Source organism: Filicampus tigris, chromosome 1 (genome assembly GCF_054856515.1).
Source record: "Filicampus tigris isolate MCC_2025a chromosome 1, RoL_Ftig_1.0, whole genome shotgun sequence".
Lineage (NCBI taxonomy): Eukaryota > Metazoa > Chordata > Actinopteri > Syngnathiformes > Syngnathidae > Filicampus > Filicampus tigris.
In genome coordinates, this window is record NC_141217.1 from 36,790,703 (window position 1) to 36,810,789 (window position 20,087).

Consider the following 20,087-nt stretch of genomic DNA (forward strand, 5'->3'; position numbering starts at 1 on the left):
GAAAATCAACCCCAAAAGCTCATGTATATAAATTCATTGACAAATTTCAGATAGTTGCAGTTTTTTAAAAAAAGCACTCTCATTATTTTATTTGGTTAAGGAGAATGTTTTTTGAAATTGAATTTGAGGTATGTGGTTGATTTTCGTTAACTCTAATAACCTTGCTTGAGGTCATGAACTCTCTTTCTATTGCTGCAAATGAGCGACGTCCTGACAGAACATCAGCAGGAGGACTTTCGCCTCTCCAGTTGCATTTCCATCCACCGTGAGGCATAAATGCATGTACATTTCTTATGCGCTAGCATTTCAACATAGCTGTCTCTTTTTTGTTTTTTTTCTGCCGCTAATCATTGACCCAATTCGAATGCTGCTGTTATTGTTGGAAGCATATTCACTTCACACATTAACCCAAGAGGACATCCTTGTTAGTTGAGCAATAAAATGTCAATGGGAGTGGGCATCTTTAAAAGGGAGCAAGGCAAGCGCTGGCAAGGCAGATCGCTGCCGGTTGCCAAGATGTTTGTGGATGATCGGATAGCAACCCTGTTCAAAAGGAACGCCCACCACACCTTGACTTACTGGAGCGTGTTCTTCAGTTTTGGACTGTGCATCGCCTTCCTGGGGCCGACCATTCTGGACTTGCAGTGTCAGACCAAGTCCACGCTGAGCCAGATCACTTGGGTGTTCTTCTCGCAGCAGTTCTGCTTGCTAATCGGCAGCTCGGTGGGCGGCGTTTTCAAGAGGACGTAAGTAGAGCCCCGAGAAGCCACCGAGCAGGCCGATGCCTGCTAGCGATGCTGGCCGGAGACCTCGTCGTCTCTCACTCTCCGTTGCAGGTTGTTCACGGCTCTGTTGGCGTTGTTTCTGTCGGCGCTCCTCATCTCCGTCATCTTTGCCATCATCCCGTTGTGCCACAATGTGCTGGTGCTGGCCGTGGCCATGGCCGTGTCCGGTTTGGCCATGGGAGTCATCGACACCATCGCCAACATCCAGCTGGTCACCATCTACCAGAAGGACTCGGCCGTTTTCCTGCAGGTGAAAATGAATCCAAGGAAAGGCCTCTTCTCTCCAAAGAACATTTTCAAGCATGCAAGTCACGCGTTTGCTTTTTGCCGCGCAATGCAGGCTCTCCATTTCTTCATCGGCTTCGGCGCCCTGGTGAGCCCTCTGATTGCAGATCCGTTCCTGTCCGAGCACGGCTGCGGGAATCACACTGGCAACGCGACGGAGGTCATGCATCACTTCAGGAACATGCTGAGAAGCAGTCCCATTGCCCAGCACAACATCACTCAGAGCCACTTGGCACACGCCGGAGCACAGGACCAGGAGTCCAGTGTGCACTACGCCTTCTGGATCATGGCGCTCATCAATGTAAAGACCCACACTGACTCCAGGTGAGATTTGGACTCCCCGCTGGAAAATGAATCCCATTTATTGCTTTGGCACCCTCAGCTGCCCGTGCCCCTGGCTGTACTCTTTTTGATGTATCGTGAGCGGCTGCTGCCGTGCTGCCCCAGCGCCGCCCCTCAACTGCTGGACAAAGATGAACTGGCCTTGGAGAACCAGCAGGGGGCCGAGGGCGAGCAAACGGAGCCCACAGCTCATCCAGCTGGAGGTAAGTCGGGTAGAATGTGGGCCTCCCTCCCTCGTCGTGCGGGGGGGGGGGGGGGGGGGGGGTGCAGTGGAGAAAAAAAAGAAAAAAAAACGTTTCGTGTGCCGCCATTGTGCACACAGGTCACGGGGATATCTTCAGCTGCTGTCAGAATGATAACCTGCGTGGCCTGCCACTATCCTTCTTCATGATTCACATCCTCGGGGGGATGGTGCTTTTCATGACGGATGGCATTGTGGTGAGTGAACTACACACAAACACACTGCCAGTAGAGATGTTGTTAACATAAAGAGTGGTGGCCCAAGTTTGTCGGGGTACCAGTCGTCATTCGGAGACAAAAATGAAGATGCGAGCTGCATGCTCGGACTCAACTCGCTTGTCAAAAAGCAGCAGTTTGGCACACGGCGAGCAATTGCTCAAAAAAGAGGCTTCAAGCTGTTTAATGCCACAGCACTCCCACTTCAAGTTTATTGTCAAACTAAACACCAAATAAAGGCCAATGACATGTTGTGTATTAACGTTGCCATTAAGTCGAGTGGCTTAATGCTAATTTGCAATAATATGTGGCCACACTCGTGTAGAAGTGCTATTTGGATTCAAAATGCAGTTAGTTTGGTGGGAAGGGACGAAGCAGATGAATCTAGCCATTTGCAGCCATTCAAGGAGGCTGTCATTGGTCACGTGACGTTCCCAATGAAACCGTTTTGACACCATTCGCTCGACAGCAGGGGCCGCTGCCGCATAAAAAGCCCGCCTCCTTGGATGGCTGCAAACACCTGGCGTATTCTGATGAATTCTTATTCCAACAGTCCAATATGAATCAGCATAGCGTCAAACATTTTATTGCACAGAACACTTGGGACTTGGACTTCCACTTTAAGGAACTGATATTTGAAGACAATTGGTGCAGCAACACATGTAGACAGAAAATCAAACAATACTGACAGGCATATATTATTTATCGTTTGCAAAAAATGAGTTACATTACTGCGGATTACTGAGTCAATGACAGTAGTTGAGTGAAACTCTTTGTTTTTCTGCACGACTGTATTATACTGCCGCCTAGTGGCAGAGTCACCTACACAAGAAGCAACCAGAATGTTTAATATTGAAATATTTACATTTGATGTAATGATGATCTTAGCATATACTGTAAATACAACATTCTAGAGTACTATTTTCCTTATTCAAAAACACATTAGAGACTTTTTGGTTGTTTTTTGGAGCGGACCGAAATTCGACCTGGTATCTCCACGCTCCACACTGTGTTCAATAATTGATTGTCCCAGCGCGGCGTAATGAAGGCCAACTTTGTTTTTCAGGGGGCGTACGCCGGTTTTGTGTACACGTACGCTGTTGCGCCACCGATGTCTCTTCCCCACAAGGCAGCGGGCTACTTAGCCAGCATTTTCTGGGCCGCCATCACCGCAGGGCGACTGCTGTCCATCCCCCTCTCGTACCGTTTCCAAGTGATGAGATTGCTCATGTTCAACCTGGTAATGACAGAGCGAAACGCTGGATGTGACGCGCAGCCGGAAGGTCCCACGCCATGTGTCCTCCATTTGACAGGCGGGCGCCATTGTCACCGTGTTGCTGCTGCTGATCTTCTACACCAGCAGCACCTTTTTGTATGTCGGCACCTGCTTGTGCGGGCTTTTCCTCAGCAGCATCTTCCCGTGCATGCTTGCCTACACTGAAGACATCCTTGATTACCAGGGTAAGCGTGGACGGACACAAATGCACTAAGCATTACAGCACGCATACACTACAAACAATGTCATGTATACAGGTTGTGCCACCTCGGTGCTGGTGACAAGTGCAGGAATGGGTGAGATGGTCATGCAGGTTCTGGTGGGCTCTGTAAGTCTTAAGGCTGCAAACGCAAACATCGGCATATTTGTCAGGATGTTTGTTTGTTTTGTTTGTTGTTTTAATTGTTTTTACTTACGTATTTTCCTTTTCTCAAGAGGCTTTGCCTCTTGTCAGGCCACATTTGTAAATAAGAATTGTGTTCTTAATCTGTTTTGCCTGGCTAAATAAAGTTTACAAGGGAAATCAACCCAAACACATTTTTTCAAGAATATATTCCCAGCAGGCCCACTAGTTGAAACACGGCATTCTGATTAATATTGCATTTGTGGAATATGAGTTAAGCAGCAAAATTTTTAGCCATCTCAGAGGGCGGCCATTTCGTCACCTCTGTCGACTGAAAATGACATCACAACTGCTCAGGCTCAGGTCGCGACCAATCACGGCTCAGCTTCAGAAAACAGGTCAGCCGTGATTGGTCGTTACCTGAGCCCTGAGCAGTTGTGATGTCATTTTCAGTCGACAGAGGTGACAAAATGGCCACCCCCAGAGATGGCTAAAAACGGGCGTATTGAATCTTATTCCACAAATGCAATATTTATTAGAATGCCTTATTTCAACTTGTGGGCTTGCATAGAACAGATTCTTGAAAAAAAATATGTTTGGGTTGACGTCCTTTTTTAAAAAAAAATTAATAAAGAATTGTAATGCCGTTGTGTCCCCAGATTATCCAGACTGAAGGCAGCTACAGCTTCCTTCTGTGTGGAGTGATTATCGCCAGCATTGGTTTCATCATTTTTATGGCTCTGCTGTTCTTCCATCGGATGCACAGAAACTACCTCACAGGTACGACGCCATCTCCTCCGCAGACACCAGCTGGCTGCGGGTTTCCTTACGTGCATTTTACCCTTTCTTCTTTCACTCCCCCGCCACCCCCCCCCCCACCTTCTGCCCCGCTAGGAACAACAAAAAAGTCCGCCATGGTGGAAGAAGAAACGCCAGAAGCCAATGGATCGGCCACAGCTGAGCCGAAACAGGAGGCCCCGAAGAGTTGAGGGGCCCGGCCGGCCGGTTGGCTTCCTGACATCAAATCCAGCCACCTAGCACAAAGACTCTTGTTGCCTTTAGTGTGCTGGCAGCAAGCTATTTGTTGTCATTTGCAATAAGGATGGGCATAATCATTGACTCTTTGGTCGTTTCCCTTGTGTGGATTTGATTACTCATGAATCTGGTCCGGACGCAACTGAGGCATTGGAGTGCTACACTACTTCTACTATCATTCAAATCTCAACTGGTTGGCTGTGTGAAGGAAAGCCACAGCTGGCAGCATTACACTGCTCATTGCCACTCTGGCATTGCAACGGAAGTTCATAACAGTCAGAGACAGACTATCTCATCAAGAATATTAAAATGACAGTCCAGTCCACTTCATCAATGATTTAATATTCTGCCTCCTCCATCAAGGGAATGTCATCAAATGCCCATTTAAAAAGGAGAACGAGTTTTATTCTGAGAAGCAGATTGAAAGTCCTTCAAGAGTTTGATGTCGTTTTCATAACTAATAAATGTTTTGCTGTAGTATTAGTGAACACGACGGCAATTCCGATGGATGTTGTCGTTTTGAGAGCTCCAAATTACCTGTTCCGTTTTTGCGCTCATCTTACGTGTTGAAGACTTTGTACTTTATAAGAATGAGTAACACATTCCAAATAGTGTTGGTGCAATCAATCTGTAACTCCCCATTTCACAACTGATTGGCGTTGGTCACCAGCCGCTTTCATCTACACACATCCACAAGGGGGCAATAGCGGTCACTTTGAACCTGTGACCCAAAAAATACTTCTCATGGGCTTTCAAGAATTTATTTTTACATTTTTTTGTGACTATTAAAATTAACCACCAGCCAAAAAGTGCTGAGAGTCCTGCTTGCTGACAAGACTCGTGACAATGGAAGCATTCAGGTAAGGTCATGTGTAATGTTTCTATGTGTAAGAATGGAGACGTAAATACTGCTTTCCGATGTGTGTTTTGTCTTTTCCCAAGAAAGGCAACAGCTAAACACAAATATATCCGGGAGCTTAAATTCTCCAAGGAAGCTCTTCTATCCTGTCAATGTCATCAAATATTTAGCATTCATTGCAAAAGCCATTATGCGTGATTCGTAATGTGATCAGGTTTGAGTTGTTCTGCTTTTATCGTAAGGATCAACATGAAAAGATTTCTCAAAAATGACAGAGTGCTTTATCAACACTTATCTCCTGCCCGTTCCTGTCCTGCAGACCTGACAACTTGACCTTAAGATTCTCGCCGGGAAATGAATAACTTCAAACTACAATGAGAAGACCCCCCGCATCACGCCCCCCCCCCCCCCCCCCCATAAAAACATCACTACATTATATTACCATAGAGCACTCGCTTCTACTACACATTTGATTGGCCAGTCATGTCATAACTTGCACTTTGCTTGTGACTTTGCCAAAGCCTTCACAAGTCCAAACTTTGGCATAGGACATTTAGGACAGCATAGCATTTGTATTTTCGTCAAATATGCTGTTCAGGTTTCCCACCTAATACACCTACTGCCTCGATAGAGGTAACATCAAACATTAGCTGCCAAAGAAAAATAGTGTTGAAAAAGCTAATTAGACTGCTGATATGTGACGAGAAATATGTTTGACAACACTAAAGTCAAGCACAGAAGCGTTGAACAATATATCACCAAGATATACTCGCATTTCCGCCAAAGTCATTTTCAAAGGGAAAGAGAGAACTCCAAACGTATCTAATCGCACCGCTTCCATTATAATGCAGTACAGTCTTTATCTTGAAAGGGTTGAAGTTATATTACAGCTGTCAGCAGAAAATATTTTGGCCGAGGCCTGCAAGCAGAAGTAATAACAAAAGGTGTTGCCATGAGACAATCCAAAAGAGAAGTCCAGCAAATGTCAGCCACGCACACTCAAAAGGACTGTTGACGTCTTTTGCACAAAGAAAAGTCTCGTCTGTGACAGCGCAACCTCTCAAGTCCAAAGTGGGCCCATTTGAAGCTCAGCCAAAACTGTCAGGAAAAATAAGCCCCAAAGGGGAAAATGCCAATTAGTTTAGAAATCAAAGTTGCTTGACACCCTGCACTGGTCGGTCGCCTGTCAGTTGCAGGGCACAGTGAGACAAACAATCATTCACACTCAAATGGACGGACAAGGTAAGGACAATGTTGGAAAATGCATGTACAATATGCATTGCATGTCAAGAGAATTTTGTTTTGTGTGTGGGGGGGGGGCTGTGTGTGTGTGTGAGTGTGAGTATTAGAAAGCAGACCTTGTTGCTCTGGCTCTGATATTGTATTATTACTTACACTTTGTTGTGAGACAACAACCCTGGGTAAACGGATGAGCTTTTTTTTTTTTTTTTTTTTCAAATGCTTGCGGTTGCTCACCACTGCAAATGTCAGCAGCTTAGTTCTGTTTTTGTCCCTGGAAGCTATGTGTCAATAAAGTCATTTAGGTTCCCTATAACCACAGGCGATGTGGATAAATTATGACTTTGACATCATGAACGGCTTTCAGAGTTCACATTGTGGTCACTGTACTTCATGCTCAATCTTCAGACCTCCACGTTGTATAATGTTAGTCCCTGCTAATATGTCTTCAGTGATGTCACAACTCCCACTCAGCAGTTCACATGTGAGCCAGACTACGCAATTCAAGCATGAAGACGACATGAGAGGAAGACCTCAATATTGCCACATTTGCTTCCATTCCACATTGTTGTTTCCTCTTTAATCATGAGAACCTCTGGGTTGCTGTTTGGCTTCTTCAAAGGTAATTATGTTCCGGGGGGGTTCGCCGCGGTTGAACAAATGTGTGGCCTAATTTGCATGTTTGTGTTGTGCAGCTCCGCTCTTCTTCATTCTCTGGCTTCCGACGCATTCGGCGGCCCCAGATGAGCTGAAGGCGCCCAAGCTAGTACGGGCAGCCTATGGAGAATCTTTGACTGTGCCTTGTTGGTACCAGCCTCAGTTCAGAAACAGCACCAAGTACTGGTGCAAGGGGCCGATATATGAGCTGTGCAAAATCGTAGCCAAAACGCCAAAGCGGCGCAATCGTGACAGATACTCCATTGCTGATGACAAGGAGGCAGGAGCCTTCTTTGTTACCATGCAGGCTCTCAGACCAAGTGATGCGGACATGTATTGGTGTGTTGTTGCCAGGCCTGGAAGGAATATTTTCACCGGCGTCAAGCTCATCCTAGCCAACAAAGGTATGCTTGAATTCTCGACACTGCTACAGAACCTGCGTAAAGTAGTCACAGTGCTTTTATCTGGACTTAATTGCCTGAGCTCACTTGTTGTAGCCAGTGTACATTCTTGGGACAAAAGTTACTCTCACTGGCTTGTTTTCTGTTTAATTATGTCCTCACTGTGACAAAATACCCCCAGTGAACATTTCAATGATATCATGTATGAAGTCCAAATATGCTCTTGAGTAAAACAAAGCAATGTGTCCCCCTTCTGCACAGTTCTAGCACCGACCAGGACAGTCCCAGCAAATTCATCCGAGACAAATAAAGACAAAACACGGTGAGGAAAATACACGTTCTTTGTTTAAATCTGACTCAAAAATGACATCATACAACAAGTGAACTGACCACCCACTGCATTAGGCACATCTACACATTCAATGACGTGTTTTCAAAATTCTGCCAGCACAATGTTGTAATTGTGTTCAATCAATATCAATCTAACAGTTCCTTAAGTTTATTCTTGTAATTTGTTCTAATAGTTTGCATCTCTCATTCTGATAAACAGTGTCAGCACACTATTGCTAGCTTATACTCAGCTGCAATAATCAACTGTGTGTTTGTCAAACACCATTGGGTATATCTTTTACTGGAACTGATTATTTGATAACCGTGTGCATGCTCAATGAGTCAAGATTCTTCATGCAAATTGTGTTGTTTATCCCTCGTGTAGGTGGTGGGAGCCTCTTCGATGGATTCTTTTTTTGTCAATGCTGTTTAGTTTGGCATCGGCCCATTTCGCTGCATGGATGTTAACGACCACACGGAAATTTTGGCACAGAAATGTGCCTCAACGAAACACGAATATTTATGAGTGAAAACCATTCAAAGGAAGGTATGACATCTTCACCCTTCAATATACATTTGAGGGAAGTATGAATAAAAGCCTTCCTGCAGTCAAAATGTGATGAAGTTAAATTTGTTTGGGTTTGTCAGTGCTGCTTGTGTATATATTTATGATTGTGTACATTAAACAGTAATTGTGTGTTCAAATGTTTTATTTTATTTCATTCATCAATCAGGGGAAATTTGAACTCACATCAACCCCAAAAAAACCCAACGTTTTTTAATTGAATGACTGAACAGTAGTTTGAAGACTTTTTAACGGACAGTGTATATTAATGGAACATTAGTACAATCAATGTAAATGTGCAACATTTTTCCAACTAGTTTTTTTACTTTTGGATGGTGCCAGTTTATGCATTTTAAGCTTTGATGCACAATCCAGCTCTTCAGACAATACGAGGAGTATTTGAAATAAAAAGAAAAAAAACCGCATGTATACTGTATTTCTTTTGGGCTAGGGAATAATGTGTGTGGGGAGGAAGTTCTGATTTTCAGCTGCGATTTACAATAAAAAAAATTCTGAGAAATCCAAGGCACGTGAGTTTTGTAGTTGACGTCATCCGAAGTGTCTGCGTGGTCAAGGCGCTAGCGGCGCACATGAAAATGAACAACAAGCCCTTTCGAAACAAAACCTCGATACCAACGCCAACTCGTTCACTCACCAACTTGAAACAAACGACAAATGCCAAATATGAACGGGGACGTTAGGAAATCATAATATAACATGTGACGGTTGGTTTTGAATGACCATGGCATGAATTCGGATCTCGACCTGCGCTCGTATTCTTTCGAGAGGCGCTGCTGAGCAGGAAGCACAAGTGAAGAGTGCGTCAAGTCAAGTTACGATCGCTGCCAACGCCCGCTCTCCTCAAAGCTAAGCTAAAATAAGCTAAGCTAAGGTTAGCCATCGGGCGTTGAGACGGCCACAGGTGAGTTCGGTCAGGCTAACATCGAACGCCGTGTCGTTACGGCTCAGCCTTCGCAAAAGACAGAAAAGCAGCTTTGCCTCCGCATCTGTCTTACGCACAAACTCCGCCAAGGCTGCTCGGCCTTTTGCTAAACCCGCAAACCAAACAGCTAACGCTTCGCCAGGAGACTTTTTTTCTCTCTTATTTCTCTTTCGTTTTTTTTAATTGGTTAAACGTCATAGCGTCTCATTCGACTGCTACCGGTCACGGTTGTAATAGTTCGCTCTGATTACTAAACGTTAACGATTATTGTATATTAAATGTTGTTGTGAGATGTTTAGCACTTAATCACCTAGCCAAATGTCTGATTACACTTTTTTGTCCGTGAAGACTGTAACAAGGGCTTTGTTTAGTGTCTTTGGAAGTAAAATGGAATGTATGCCTGCCATTTGTTCGAATTGCAGGCATCCCGAAGACAAGGAAGTGCGATGCAGACCATCAAATGTGTGGTGGTGGGCGATGGAGCAGTGGGGAAAACCTGTCTGCTGATTTCATACACCACCAACAAATTCCCTTCTGAATACGTACCAACAGTGAGTGGACTTGAGCGCTCTCTCGCTTCTTGATGATGTCACGCAACCGCACATCAAGCCACCTGTCCGCCTGCTTCTGTAACTTGTTCCCATCCCATCAGTTGCCGACCGGCGCAACAGCACGGATGCTTACGGCTTGTCAAATTGCCAGATTACACAAGAGAATACAAATATGTTTATTCGGTTGCAAGTGAGAGGCAGCCTGCTGCGGCCAAACCATGCCAACAGTCGTCCATATTCGGCTCACGAAGACTGAGTAGTACCGTCTATAGCCCAACGAAATATGTTCAAGTCATACATGTAACTGAAAGACCAACGTTGTATGTCGCAGAGGAACTCAGTTTAGCCTGGGTTGTTTCGTAGAGTCTGTGTAGTTTGTCAAGTTGAGTGGTGTCGCTCGGTGTGCGGCTGGTGTCAGATTTAAGGGGAGCTAAACCTAAATGTTTTTTTTGTTTTTTTTCAGGAATACGTTGCACGCGTCCCCATTAGTCCAAACATGGTATTCTGATTAATATTGCGTTCGTGGGAGAAGAATTCCAAATTTTCAGCCGTCTTGGTGATGATTTGGACACAATTGTGGTTGAAACTTGAAGCCATCATGTCATCAAAGCATAATCCTGCGAGTTATTGCAGCAAACACGGCAAATCTGCTCACCTGTCTTCCGGGTCTGGTCACGTCACATTGGGAATGCAAGCGAGACAGCAGTTGTGACGTTTATTTCAGTAGACAGCAGAGGGCGATTTGAATTAGCGGGCAAATGAATGAAGGGTTGCGTTTTACTTAAGAGTGATAAACCAGGATGTCTTTTTTTTCCCCCCCCTCAGGTGTTTGACAACTATGCAGTCACTGTTATGATTGGTGGTGAACCGTACACCCTTGGCTTATTTGACACAGCGGGTAAGTGAGGTCCACACTCGCATGCGGCTGTGAGCTTTCCCAGCGGCCGCTGGATTCTTTGCCATGTCTGCTCGCAGGTCAGGAAGATTATGACAGGTTACGACCTCTAAGCTACCCGCAGACGGACGTCTTCCTAGTCTGCTTCTCGGTGGTTTCTCCGTCTTCCTTTGAAAATGTCAAAGAAAAGGTGAGTGAGTCTTTTTAAAATGGTATTTTATGGACAGAAGCCGTGTCCTCTTTATCATCAATGGATTGATGACATGTATCAAATCAAAAGTACTGCGACTTTTGTTCGAATAAGTATGATTCGGCCTCACATATACACGTGCACATCAATTGCAGAAACGTGCATCGATTACGCTTTTTGTACATAAAGTGACGTCGTGTTTGATGTCGAAGAACAAGAACTGTGGCGGTTAGGAGTGCCATTTAAATTATGACAATAGTTGACGACGTCAAACCACATTTTTATTGCAAAATAGACCAGAAAACAAGTCCAAAATGAGGAGTAGCACGTTACGGTGATTATGTCAACGGCACAAAATTGCTCAAGGTGGCGTCGCGCAGGGTACGTCATGGTTTTGATACTTTTGCAATGCAATGAAAGTCACCCGTGAGGTTTCAAGTAGCGGCAACGCGGTCACGCAGTGGTGAGCGCGTATGACACCCCTCCCCTGCCCCCCGCTTGCGGGTTTGAACGTGCGGTCGGATGTGTTTTCTGCCCTCCTGTAGTGGGTTCCGGAAATCACCCACCACTGTCCCAAGACGCCGTTCCTGTTGGTGGGCACTCAGATCGACCTGCGCGATGACCCCTCCACAGTGGAGAAGTTAGCCAAGAACAAACAGAAGCCCATCACGCCGGAGACGGCCGAGAAGCTGGCCCGTGACCTCAAGGCGGTCAAGTACGTGGAGTGCTCGGCTCTCACGCAGGTAAGCGCTGGCGTGTGGCCTGCGGCGCCCGCCAAAGTGCCTCTCCAGCTGCGTCTAACTGGCTCCCCCCCTCTTTTGCCTTTGTCTTTCCTCCTGCTTTTCCTCTTCCCTTCCTTAGCGGGGGCTGAAGAACGTCTTTGATGAGGCTATCCTCGCCGCTTTAGAGCCCCCTGAAACTCAGAGAAAGAGAAAATGCTGCTTGTTCTGATGTCTGACTGACTCTCGCCTCGCAATCGTCTGCTGCTTAGTCCTTGTCAAGAAAACGGCCAGCTAAACTAACCTTGTCGTCTTTGCAACATCCAAGACGAAAAGTTGCCGGGGAACGTTTTGTCCTTCTGCTCAACTGGCTCCACTCGAACTCATACGGGCGGACTGATTTGACAAGAGTGCCAAAGCAACATCACTCGGACTTGCCCGCATGCATGTCTCCACTCATCACCGAGCATGATTGTTGTCGCCATTTGTAGCCTCGGAAGCGTTTGCCTCCAAAACACGCTACGCATTTTCTACTGACTTTTGGTTTTTCTTCGCCCCTTCTCTTGCTTCTCTCTCAATCGTGTATCATGTTGTTTGAATAAAGCAAAATCGGCATTTCCTTTTTGCCGTTGGATGCGAGCACACGTTGCGTTGTCTTAATTTGAACCCGAATGCTTTGTTTCCACAGAAAGGATTAAAGAATGTGTTTGATGAAGCAATACTGGCCGCCCTGGAGCCCCCCGAGCCTAAGAAAAGGCGTAAATGCGTTCTGCTCTAAGTTTGCCGGCCGCCGCCGTCTACGAGCCACTTTCTAGGTTAGCAGCACACGGGCCAGCACAAGTTGAAATATATTCACCTCAATACATACTTAGTGTGGTGAGTTGGAGTACAAATTGACAAATTGCTGTTTGTGCTTACTTCATGCGTACAAAATGACGCAATGAGGACTTTTCCGAAGGTATCTCCAAGGCAAGGGAAGTGTGTAGCAGACAACGGTTCAGGCCACAAAACGGCTCGATCGATCATGCGCTATTCATGCACAAAGTAGCGGAATGCATTTTGCCGCTGTGCTTTTAAAGCAGAGTTGGAATATAAAAGCCCCGCAATCTAAATGATCAGCCTCGGACGTCTGCTGGGCGTTCTCCGGCTTTTGGCTAACTTAACGGCAGTTTCGATTTACCCGCAGTGTGAACGCTTGATGCGCAAAGTTCTGTTTGTCTGGAACTCCAAATGCAAATTTTGCTATTTCGCTTTGTAGGCGCAGAGACCGAGGCCGGTGTACACTTTTTCAAGCTGGCCGACGCGCGGCATCATTACACCAGATAGCGACGCAGCGTGACGCACTTCTTACAAAACATGTTCACTCTTTGGATTCCATATCCTGTGAAGGTTTTTCCATGCCACAAATAGCAGCGTTAGCATTTGGCGTTCACTATATCCATTGATTGATTTGTACATATAGTGAGAATAATTCCTAACTTATTGACTGATAAGTGTGCTTTACTGATGGAGAAGTTCAGGTGACGCTGAAGAAGACTGAGCGGAAAGTGTAGATGGCTTTCTTTTGATTTCCTCTTTTCAATTTAACATCAAGCTGTACTGTATTTTCCTCGTGATCAAATGTCACAATAAACCAGTATTATGAAGAGACTTTAAGACCTATGTGTCTGTCTGTTTTCATGGTTGAAAACGTTCAACTTGCACACTGCAATGTGAGAAGCAGGATTTATTGCACAATCATGTCCCATGCACCAATTGGAGCGGTTTGAAAAGTATGCGCAGGTTTGGAATACAACACAGCAGGCAACCACAAGTAAAAAGGACATAACAGCTGATAGCAAAACAAGCATTGCACATTCTCTCAGTTTCCCACAAGTGGGTAAACAGACAAATACAAACAAGCCAACAGCTTTCTGAAGTTTTTAAAAACCCGAATAAGAGCATATTTGGGTGTGTTTACATAGCCTTTATAAAACCCAAATACTGCCAATATTCAGGTTTCAAATGAGTTATTGACTGCATGTAAACGTAGTCACTAAATGTGCAGCTGCACGTGGTCACCTGGGGTCAGTGCGATATGGACATGCAGACACTCAACTCATCAGAAATATGCTGGGATACGAGCTGGTTTTTTTGCAGAAGATAAGGACCTAGGAGTGTTCTGTTTAACTTTGTTTATTTTATTACCATATTTATTGTTTGTAAAGTGCTTTGTCACAGCTCCAGCTGTTATGAAATGCGCTATATAAATAAAATTGTATTGTATTGTCTGTTGTTCCACTATTTGAGCACATACAGTATGTATAGCTGTTGCTTCAAGGGTTGGAACACAGCAACACCGATGCTACTTGTTAGCCTTCTAAGGCATTTGGATTGTTAGCATTAAGCTAAGCGGGTCACTCGTATCTCATGCCACCACTGCAGAGTCATTAAATGTGCTCGATGACAAACAAAATAAGCCAAAGTCCGTGTGGGAACACATGTCCCTAATGTGACTCCTGCAAAAATAGTGCAATGTTCGGCAAAAGGCAAGAAGCACGTAGCAAGTGTGTCAAAAAGAGTCCAGGACTGATGTCACAAGAGAGATTTCAAACGCAAACGACAAGGTCTCCGTTTTCATGAAGGCCAAACAATCAAACAGCACGTCAACAAAGACATTCTGCGTGAGTTGTGGCAGGGCATGGCTGCTCACAAACGCCCCGAGCATCTGACAGTTCCTGGCCAAGAAGAACATCGCCGTGGGGTTGTTTCCTCTTTCCCAAGCTCAAAGGGGGTCATCATGAAGACCCGTTTTGACGATGGCTGACCGCATCAAGATGGCTGCGACGATGGGTATCCCGGGGGGAAAAAATGAAGGCGTGGCAGACAAGGCCTGCAAAGTGCATCAGACTCCAGGGGGATTACTTCCAAAACAAAACAGGAGGATTTCAAATGGATCTGTTGTGACACCAGTCGTGGAACTTTGCTGACACACGTGGGTCGTATTAGGTGAAAACCACGGGACTACGTTTCCATTGCGGGACATATCTCGACACAACTGTCCGTCAGGCGAATTCCATACCATCCGGCCCAGAACTGGGTGTCCTTGCCCCCGTGGACAAAGCGGATATATCTCACTCCTGGCCCATAGTTGTGGAACACGTGTGTTATCTGGAAAAAGAAAAGAGCGTTGGTTTTTCTTAGTCGCGTGTCCTGTGGTTTTTTTTCCGTGACTCATCAAAGAATTCATACCTGCTCCCATTTGCCATCGTTCCATTGCTGAAAATAAATCTCCTCGGGGGAAAAGATCTGAATTGGCTTCTTCTTTTGATTCAGCAGCTCCACGCGGATCTTGTATTGACAGCCACAATCCCATCGAGGGGCGTACCTGCAACGCAACAACACACCACCAGTCGCGCAGTGCCAAACACAAGCCAAGTGTCAGGCTCGAGGTCAAGCCCACGCTGGCAAAATACTAACTGTATGTTATGGCAAATTCATTTTGGAATGAGAAAAACACACTTGTAGACAACCAACATTTACATGGATTTCAATAGCTTACTCAAAAAGTCTTTACTTTCTCTTTTCTTGCTTTTATTCAATGTTTTGTTTGTGTGAACTGTCCTTTACACCGCACAAGTGTACTTATAATAAATATATATATATAATAAACCAGTTTGAAATGAACTGATACACACAAAAGTGAAACTTAAACATTATATAGATTTATGAAACACGAAGGAACATATCATTTACAATTCCTACCTAATTTATACATTAAACATATTGTGAATTATTTCTTATGTAATTCAATTGAGAGGGCGAATTTTCCTTTTTAAATTTTTTTTATTTGTTCACCGAAATCGAAATCATCAAAATTATTTAAAAAAACAAAATAAAAATCGTCCATCCATTTTGTGTGCAGTGACACTTTTTTAGTTGAACTACTGAAATTAATGAAAAGGGAAGTTTGCAGTTTAATAAAAACAACCACGGTCATATATATATATATATATATATATTTTTTTTTTAACGTCTGTATACATACCAGTACTTTTTTTTAATTTTTTAAAAAAAATTTAAACAAAACAAAAAAAATCATTCTCTCTGGCCTCAAACGCATCCCTTCCATCCTTTGGTTGCCAACACCTACCCAGAAGACGACAAACAAAGGTTTAGTGGCGATCAGGCAGCTGAGAAGAGGGTGTCCATTAGTTCAGTGAGGCTACATTCAAATCTGGCTAGTGGTTTCAAGACGGCAAAAGGTGACCATCACTTGCTACCCTAGTTAGAATAAGTGGTTAAGAAAATAGATGGATTCGAAGTCGAGAAGCACCTGCGCTGTGTGTGCCATAAAAGATTTGCAACAAAACCATCAAGCTTCAATAATGTGAAACCAAGCTTTTTGAAGACCCTGTACAGTGAATGCAGAGAAAAGATGCTGGACGTAGTGGAATCTGTTTTTCCAGAGATGGTATTTGATTGACAGCTGAGCGGGGCGGGGCTTCGGCGCTTCAATGGACACGCCCACAGCATTTGAGCGTGGACGCGATGGTCTAATATTTCACGATTTTGAAGCGTCATTTTACACGCTTGTCAATTTTTGCAGTCATTCAAATTTGGCACGCGTGTTAAAAACATTCTTCTGTGCGGTGTAGCAAACTGAAACAACATTTTTTTTCCCTTTACAGGAACTTCAAATAAGAAAAGAGATCATTGTGCTCTGTGCATGGAATAAAGACCTCGCCTTTGTGTATTTCCCCTCACCAGTCGGATATTTTGATGTCTGGCTGTATGTGATCCATAAATGATGCGTTGTAACCTTCTGACTTCAAATCAACCAGCTGGGACTTGCTGCACATGCTGGAGAAAAATCACACGAGAAGGTTACGTGAAGCCCAATGACGTTGTTTCCATCCGTTTCCACTTACCCGTACGAAGTGACAAAGCTGCTCTTAATGCTTTCGTTGGGGTGCGTCACCAAGATGTCTTCAACTTTCCAGTGGTCACCGCTGTTCTCCAGTATCTGCCAACCTCTCATTTCATCTGAAAAGACAAAAGGCGGGACCCCGTCGTGATGAAAACGGGCGACACGGCAGAGCAACAGGGGGCCTCTCTTGCTTGCCGACCTTCTGCCCGTGGGTTCTTGAGAAGATTGCGCCTCTTCTTGCACAAGAAGTAAAATGAGCGCCAGTCTTGGGGAACTCTGGAAGCGTCGAGCAGGTGATGGCCTTCTCTCCTGCATCTGTCTCTCCACAAAGACTGGCTGTCAGCAATGGCTCTCCACTGACGGCACACTAACCGACAGATCAGGACCACCTGCTGAGGGGGGAGATTCAAGAAGATCTCTTCGATCACCTCCAGAGGAACGGAGACCTGGTGAGCAAAGAGCAGAGAGGGACGATCAAAGCACCGACATTTGCCTCGCAGACAACGACCGTTGAAGAGCTTTCAAGTCAAGTCAACTTCATTGCCGAGTGTGCCGGTCCAAAGTTTGGAAACACCCTCCAATCCAAATGGTCGCAAACACACAAAGAGGTCGCGAACTTCAAGCAAGCGCTTAACCCCTGATGATGCACAGCTGTGAACCAAAAGTGCCTGCAGCTCAGAAAGCTGACTGAGAAACTACAGAGATGTGCAAGACGGGTATCAGGGCAAGAGAAAATGGTTAAAAATTGTAGCAGGCGGGAGATGACGTCTTTGGGGCCGGGGGATGATGGCTTTGAGGCACGTGGGGACAACAGCCTGTGTTGAAGATGTCGGTGAGCTCCTCCGTGCAGTCTCTCAGGACACCGCCGGGGATGTTGTCTGGACCTGCCTGGAGCTTTGTGTACGGCTAACCCTCTGACGGACCGCGTTACGGTGTCAGGGGATAGCGTCGGCAGCCGGTCACCGGCAGGAGCTGGGCTCATCTGTGACGGGGTGCTGTTGTCTGCGGGTCAGGAAGTCATTTGGCTGGTTCAGCAGCAGAGAGCTGGCAAAGGTCTGCGGAGGGGGCTTGTAGTCCATCATGGCTTGAATCCCCCCACACAGGTTCCTGGCTCTCGGTGTTCGAGCAGGCCTCCGTAGCAGGCCGCGCAGTCTTGTAAGCGCATGTGGATCTACCAATGGTGAGCAGAAATTTACGGGCGCCTTGTGTTTAGTGGACGCAACAAGGATGGACAAATGCACACAGTGGGGAATAGCACAAACAAAAACAATCCATTCATTCTCAAAGGATGCAAAGTTCAAAATATAGTCGTCACTCGCCAAAGGCACCAGTACACTTCCCATCACATTATTGAAGTCGTATACCTCAACCAACCCGTCACAAAGGCAACCATACACCCAATGCAACAGACAATGAGAGACTCAAGGCGCAGACAGACTAACCTGAGACAACTGTCAACTCTCATTTCGCCGCTGTCATGTGTAAAACACTTATCTCCATTTTTTTTTCATTTTCTTATTTTTACCTGAATCATGTTTCCGCCTTACAAAAATCGCATTAAAGTGAAAATTAAAAAAAGGTTCCAAAATTGGAGATGTGTTTTTCACAGGACAGCGACGATTTGCTAACTCGCACGTCACTCATTAGGGCAGGCCACACACATTCAAAAACCACAAACACTACAGGGTCCAATATGAGGATGGTGATCCCAAGTGGACAAAAACAATACCTGCACCTCACATGCATATTTTGTATTGGTATTATGCATAAAACTTTCAAATATATATGAAGAATTAAATATGGCACATATATTCTCATAGATTTCCATCTATTGTGGGGGCTTCTGGAATGGAAACCCCATAATAAGAGAGAGACAACTTGATTCAGGCATTATTTTGCACTGCCAATAATGCCCGTTTTTTTTTCCTTACAATTCCACAAGGATAAAAAAAACACTGCAGTGAATGTGACCTTGGGCAAAAACGTTTCTCATCTTTCCCCCTCCAACTTCAAACTGTTAAGCACATTTCGGTGGCAACTGGTATTACGACGCTTGCCTCCCCGCTGTGACGTAGACAGCTAACACGGAAATAAATAACAAGCCAAGCTCCAAAACGGGACGTGCCAATTGTAAATCTCATCACAAAAAAAGCCCTTGAATCACTATTTTTTTAGGGGGTGGATTTGAGTACTTATGTCATTACATGCATACCTATTATAGTGCCAATGTTCAGCCCGTCCAAGTGTACCTTTAAGTTCTGCCCTGCCCAGCCGCCATCGCATCAACATTTATTGCAGTTGGCCGAATTCCCCCAAAGTTCAGTCCAGCGTCAGCTCTTGAGCAGTCCCAGAAAGGAAGTGAAATCACACAGAAACGCGGTCACGTGTACATGATGGAAACAACAACCAATCGTTGCATTCATCGACTCGTGCTAAAAGTCAGTGTAAGAAAACTGGACGAAAACAATGCAACTCAAAGCAGCTGCCGATTCCCAATCGACGCGTTGACACACGAGGCATAAATAGAACAGTTTCAACCTGGCTCAGTAAACATTGTATATGCAGCATCAAATCTACCTTTGACATGGTAGAAAGCGAAGAAGGACTCTGAATCCAAGTGACGGAATCAGAGCTCTGTGTTGCACCCATTTTTAATCCAGTTCACGCCCCACAGACGACGTCTTTGAAATCGCAATGATGTCAACCAGCTGAATGTCTGCTGAATGATCTGTTCAATTTACTTGACTGTATTTCTACAACGAACTCGACGCGGAGGTTCACCTCGAGTAAAAGCTTGTGTTAAAGTCAAGTCAATGTCGCTAGAGTTGTCGTTCTATACTAAAAAAAAATGCCTTGAAATGTAGTTTCAAAGGACGGTGGTCACACTTGCTGACAAGACGTCGTCATCAAAACGAAATCCCAAATTCCTGCGTTCAATACTGTAGCACAGCTACGCGGAAATCGGAGCCAAAAACAAGCCTAGCACGGACGTAAATACGAACGGACTCCCAATTGGGCTCTCGCAGTTGAAGCCAGAAGGCAGCCTTCTTACGTTGCCACTATCACTGACAACTTGCGCTGGCTTTTCATTTCACAAAACAAACACGGTTATCGGGGCCTGTTTCACGCTACGAGAGCCTCGCAAAGAGAAAACTTGACTCTTATGGGGGACAAATCATAGTTTTGGAAGATTCCGATGGAACCTGGTTCCTTTATATTTAAAGCCCGCTATGCTAATGGGAGTAACGAGAAGACGTCATATTCTCAGTTGAACTATTTAAAGGGAAAGTCAACACAAACAGTTTTT

At 45.1% G+C, this 20,087-nt stretch overlaps 4 protein-coding genes across 6 annotated transcripts; 3 read left to right on the forward strand and 1 right to left on the reverse strand.

Moving 5' to 3' along the window:
• The first annotated feature begins 370 nt into the window (after positions 1 to 370).
• Positions 371 to 4,525, forward strand: slc60a1b (solute carrier family 60 member 1b). The gene is made up of 10 exons (XM_086037817.1): positions 371 to 746; positions 837 to 1,035; positions 1,126 to 1,371; positions 1,453 to 1,615; positions 1,735 to 1,850; positions 2,935 to 3,108; positions 3,182 to 3,329; positions 3,402 to 3,472; positions 4,147 to 4,267; positions 4,382 to 4,525. The coding sequence occupies exons 1-10, from the start codon at positions 442 to 444 to the stop codon at positions 4,474 to 4,476; spliced, it is 1,638 nt and encodes a 545-aa protein (XP_085893943.1). The 5' UTR covers positions 371 to 441; the 3' UTR covers positions 4,477 to 4,525.
• A 710-nt stretch (positions 4,526 to 5,235) lies between these two features.
• On the forward strand, positions 5,236 to 9,098 carry LOC147153925 (CMRF35-like molecule 7). 2 transcript variants are annotated; one of them, XM_086037840.1, is made up of 5 exons: positions 5,236 to 5,382; positions 7,073 to 7,242; positions 7,316 to 7,681; positions 7,940 to 8,000; positions 8,394 to 9,098. In XM_086037840.1, the coding sequence occupies exons 2-5, from the start codon at positions 7,206 to 7,208 to the stop codon at positions 8,536 to 8,538; spliced, it is 609 nt and encodes a 202-aa protein (XP_085893966.1). In that variant the 5' UTR covers positions 5,236 to 5,382; positions 7,073 to 7,205; the 3' UTR covers positions 8,539 to 9,098. The 2 variants fall into 2 exon arrangements, with proteins under 2 accessions (XP_085893966.1, XP_085893976.1); XM_086037850.1 differs by having other exon boundaries at positions 5,254 to 5,382; positions 7,098 to 7,242.
• A 26-nt stretch (positions 9,099 to 9,124) lies between these two features.
• On the forward strand, positions 9,125 to 13,527 carry LOC147153926 (cell division control protein 42 homolog). 2 transcript variants are annotated; one of them, XM_086037872.1, is made up of 7 exons: positions 9,125 to 9,495; positions 9,939 to 10,067; positions 10,893 to 10,965; positions 11,043 to 11,152; positions 11,698 to 11,895; positions 12,560 to 12,686; positions 13,130 to 13,527. In XM_086037872.1, exons 2-6 carry the CDS (start codon positions 9,963 to 9,965, stop codon positions 12,647 to 12,649), a joined length of 576 nt encoding a protein of 191 aa, XP_085893998.1. In that variant the 5' UTR covers positions 9,125 to 9,495; positions 9,939 to 9,962; the 3' UTR covers positions 12,650 to 12,686; positions 13,130 to 13,527. The 2 variants fall into 2 exon arrangements, with proteins under 2 accessions (XP_085893998.1, XP_085893988.1); XM_086037862.1 differs by having other exon boundaries at positions 9,126 to 9,495; positions 12,014 to 13,527.
• Positions 13,528 to 13,582: 55 nt separating this feature from the next.
• LOC147153927 (F-box only protein 6-like) lies at positions 13,583 to 20,002 on the reverse strand. The gene is made up of 6 exons (XM_086037826.1): positions 19,358 to 20,002; positions 16,980 to 17,226; positions 16,782 to 16,896; positions 16,618 to 16,713; positions 15,103 to 15,238; positions 13,583 to 15,021 (listed from the first exon to the last, which is right to left on the reverse strand). The coding sequence occupies exons 1-6, from the start codon at positions 19,427 to 19,429 to the stop codon at positions 14,875 to 14,877; spliced, it is 813 nt and encodes a 270-aa protein (XP_085893952.1). The 5' UTR covers positions 19,430 to 20,002; the 3' UTR covers positions 13,583 to 14,874.
• Positions 20,003 to 20,087: the final 85 nt, after the last annotated feature.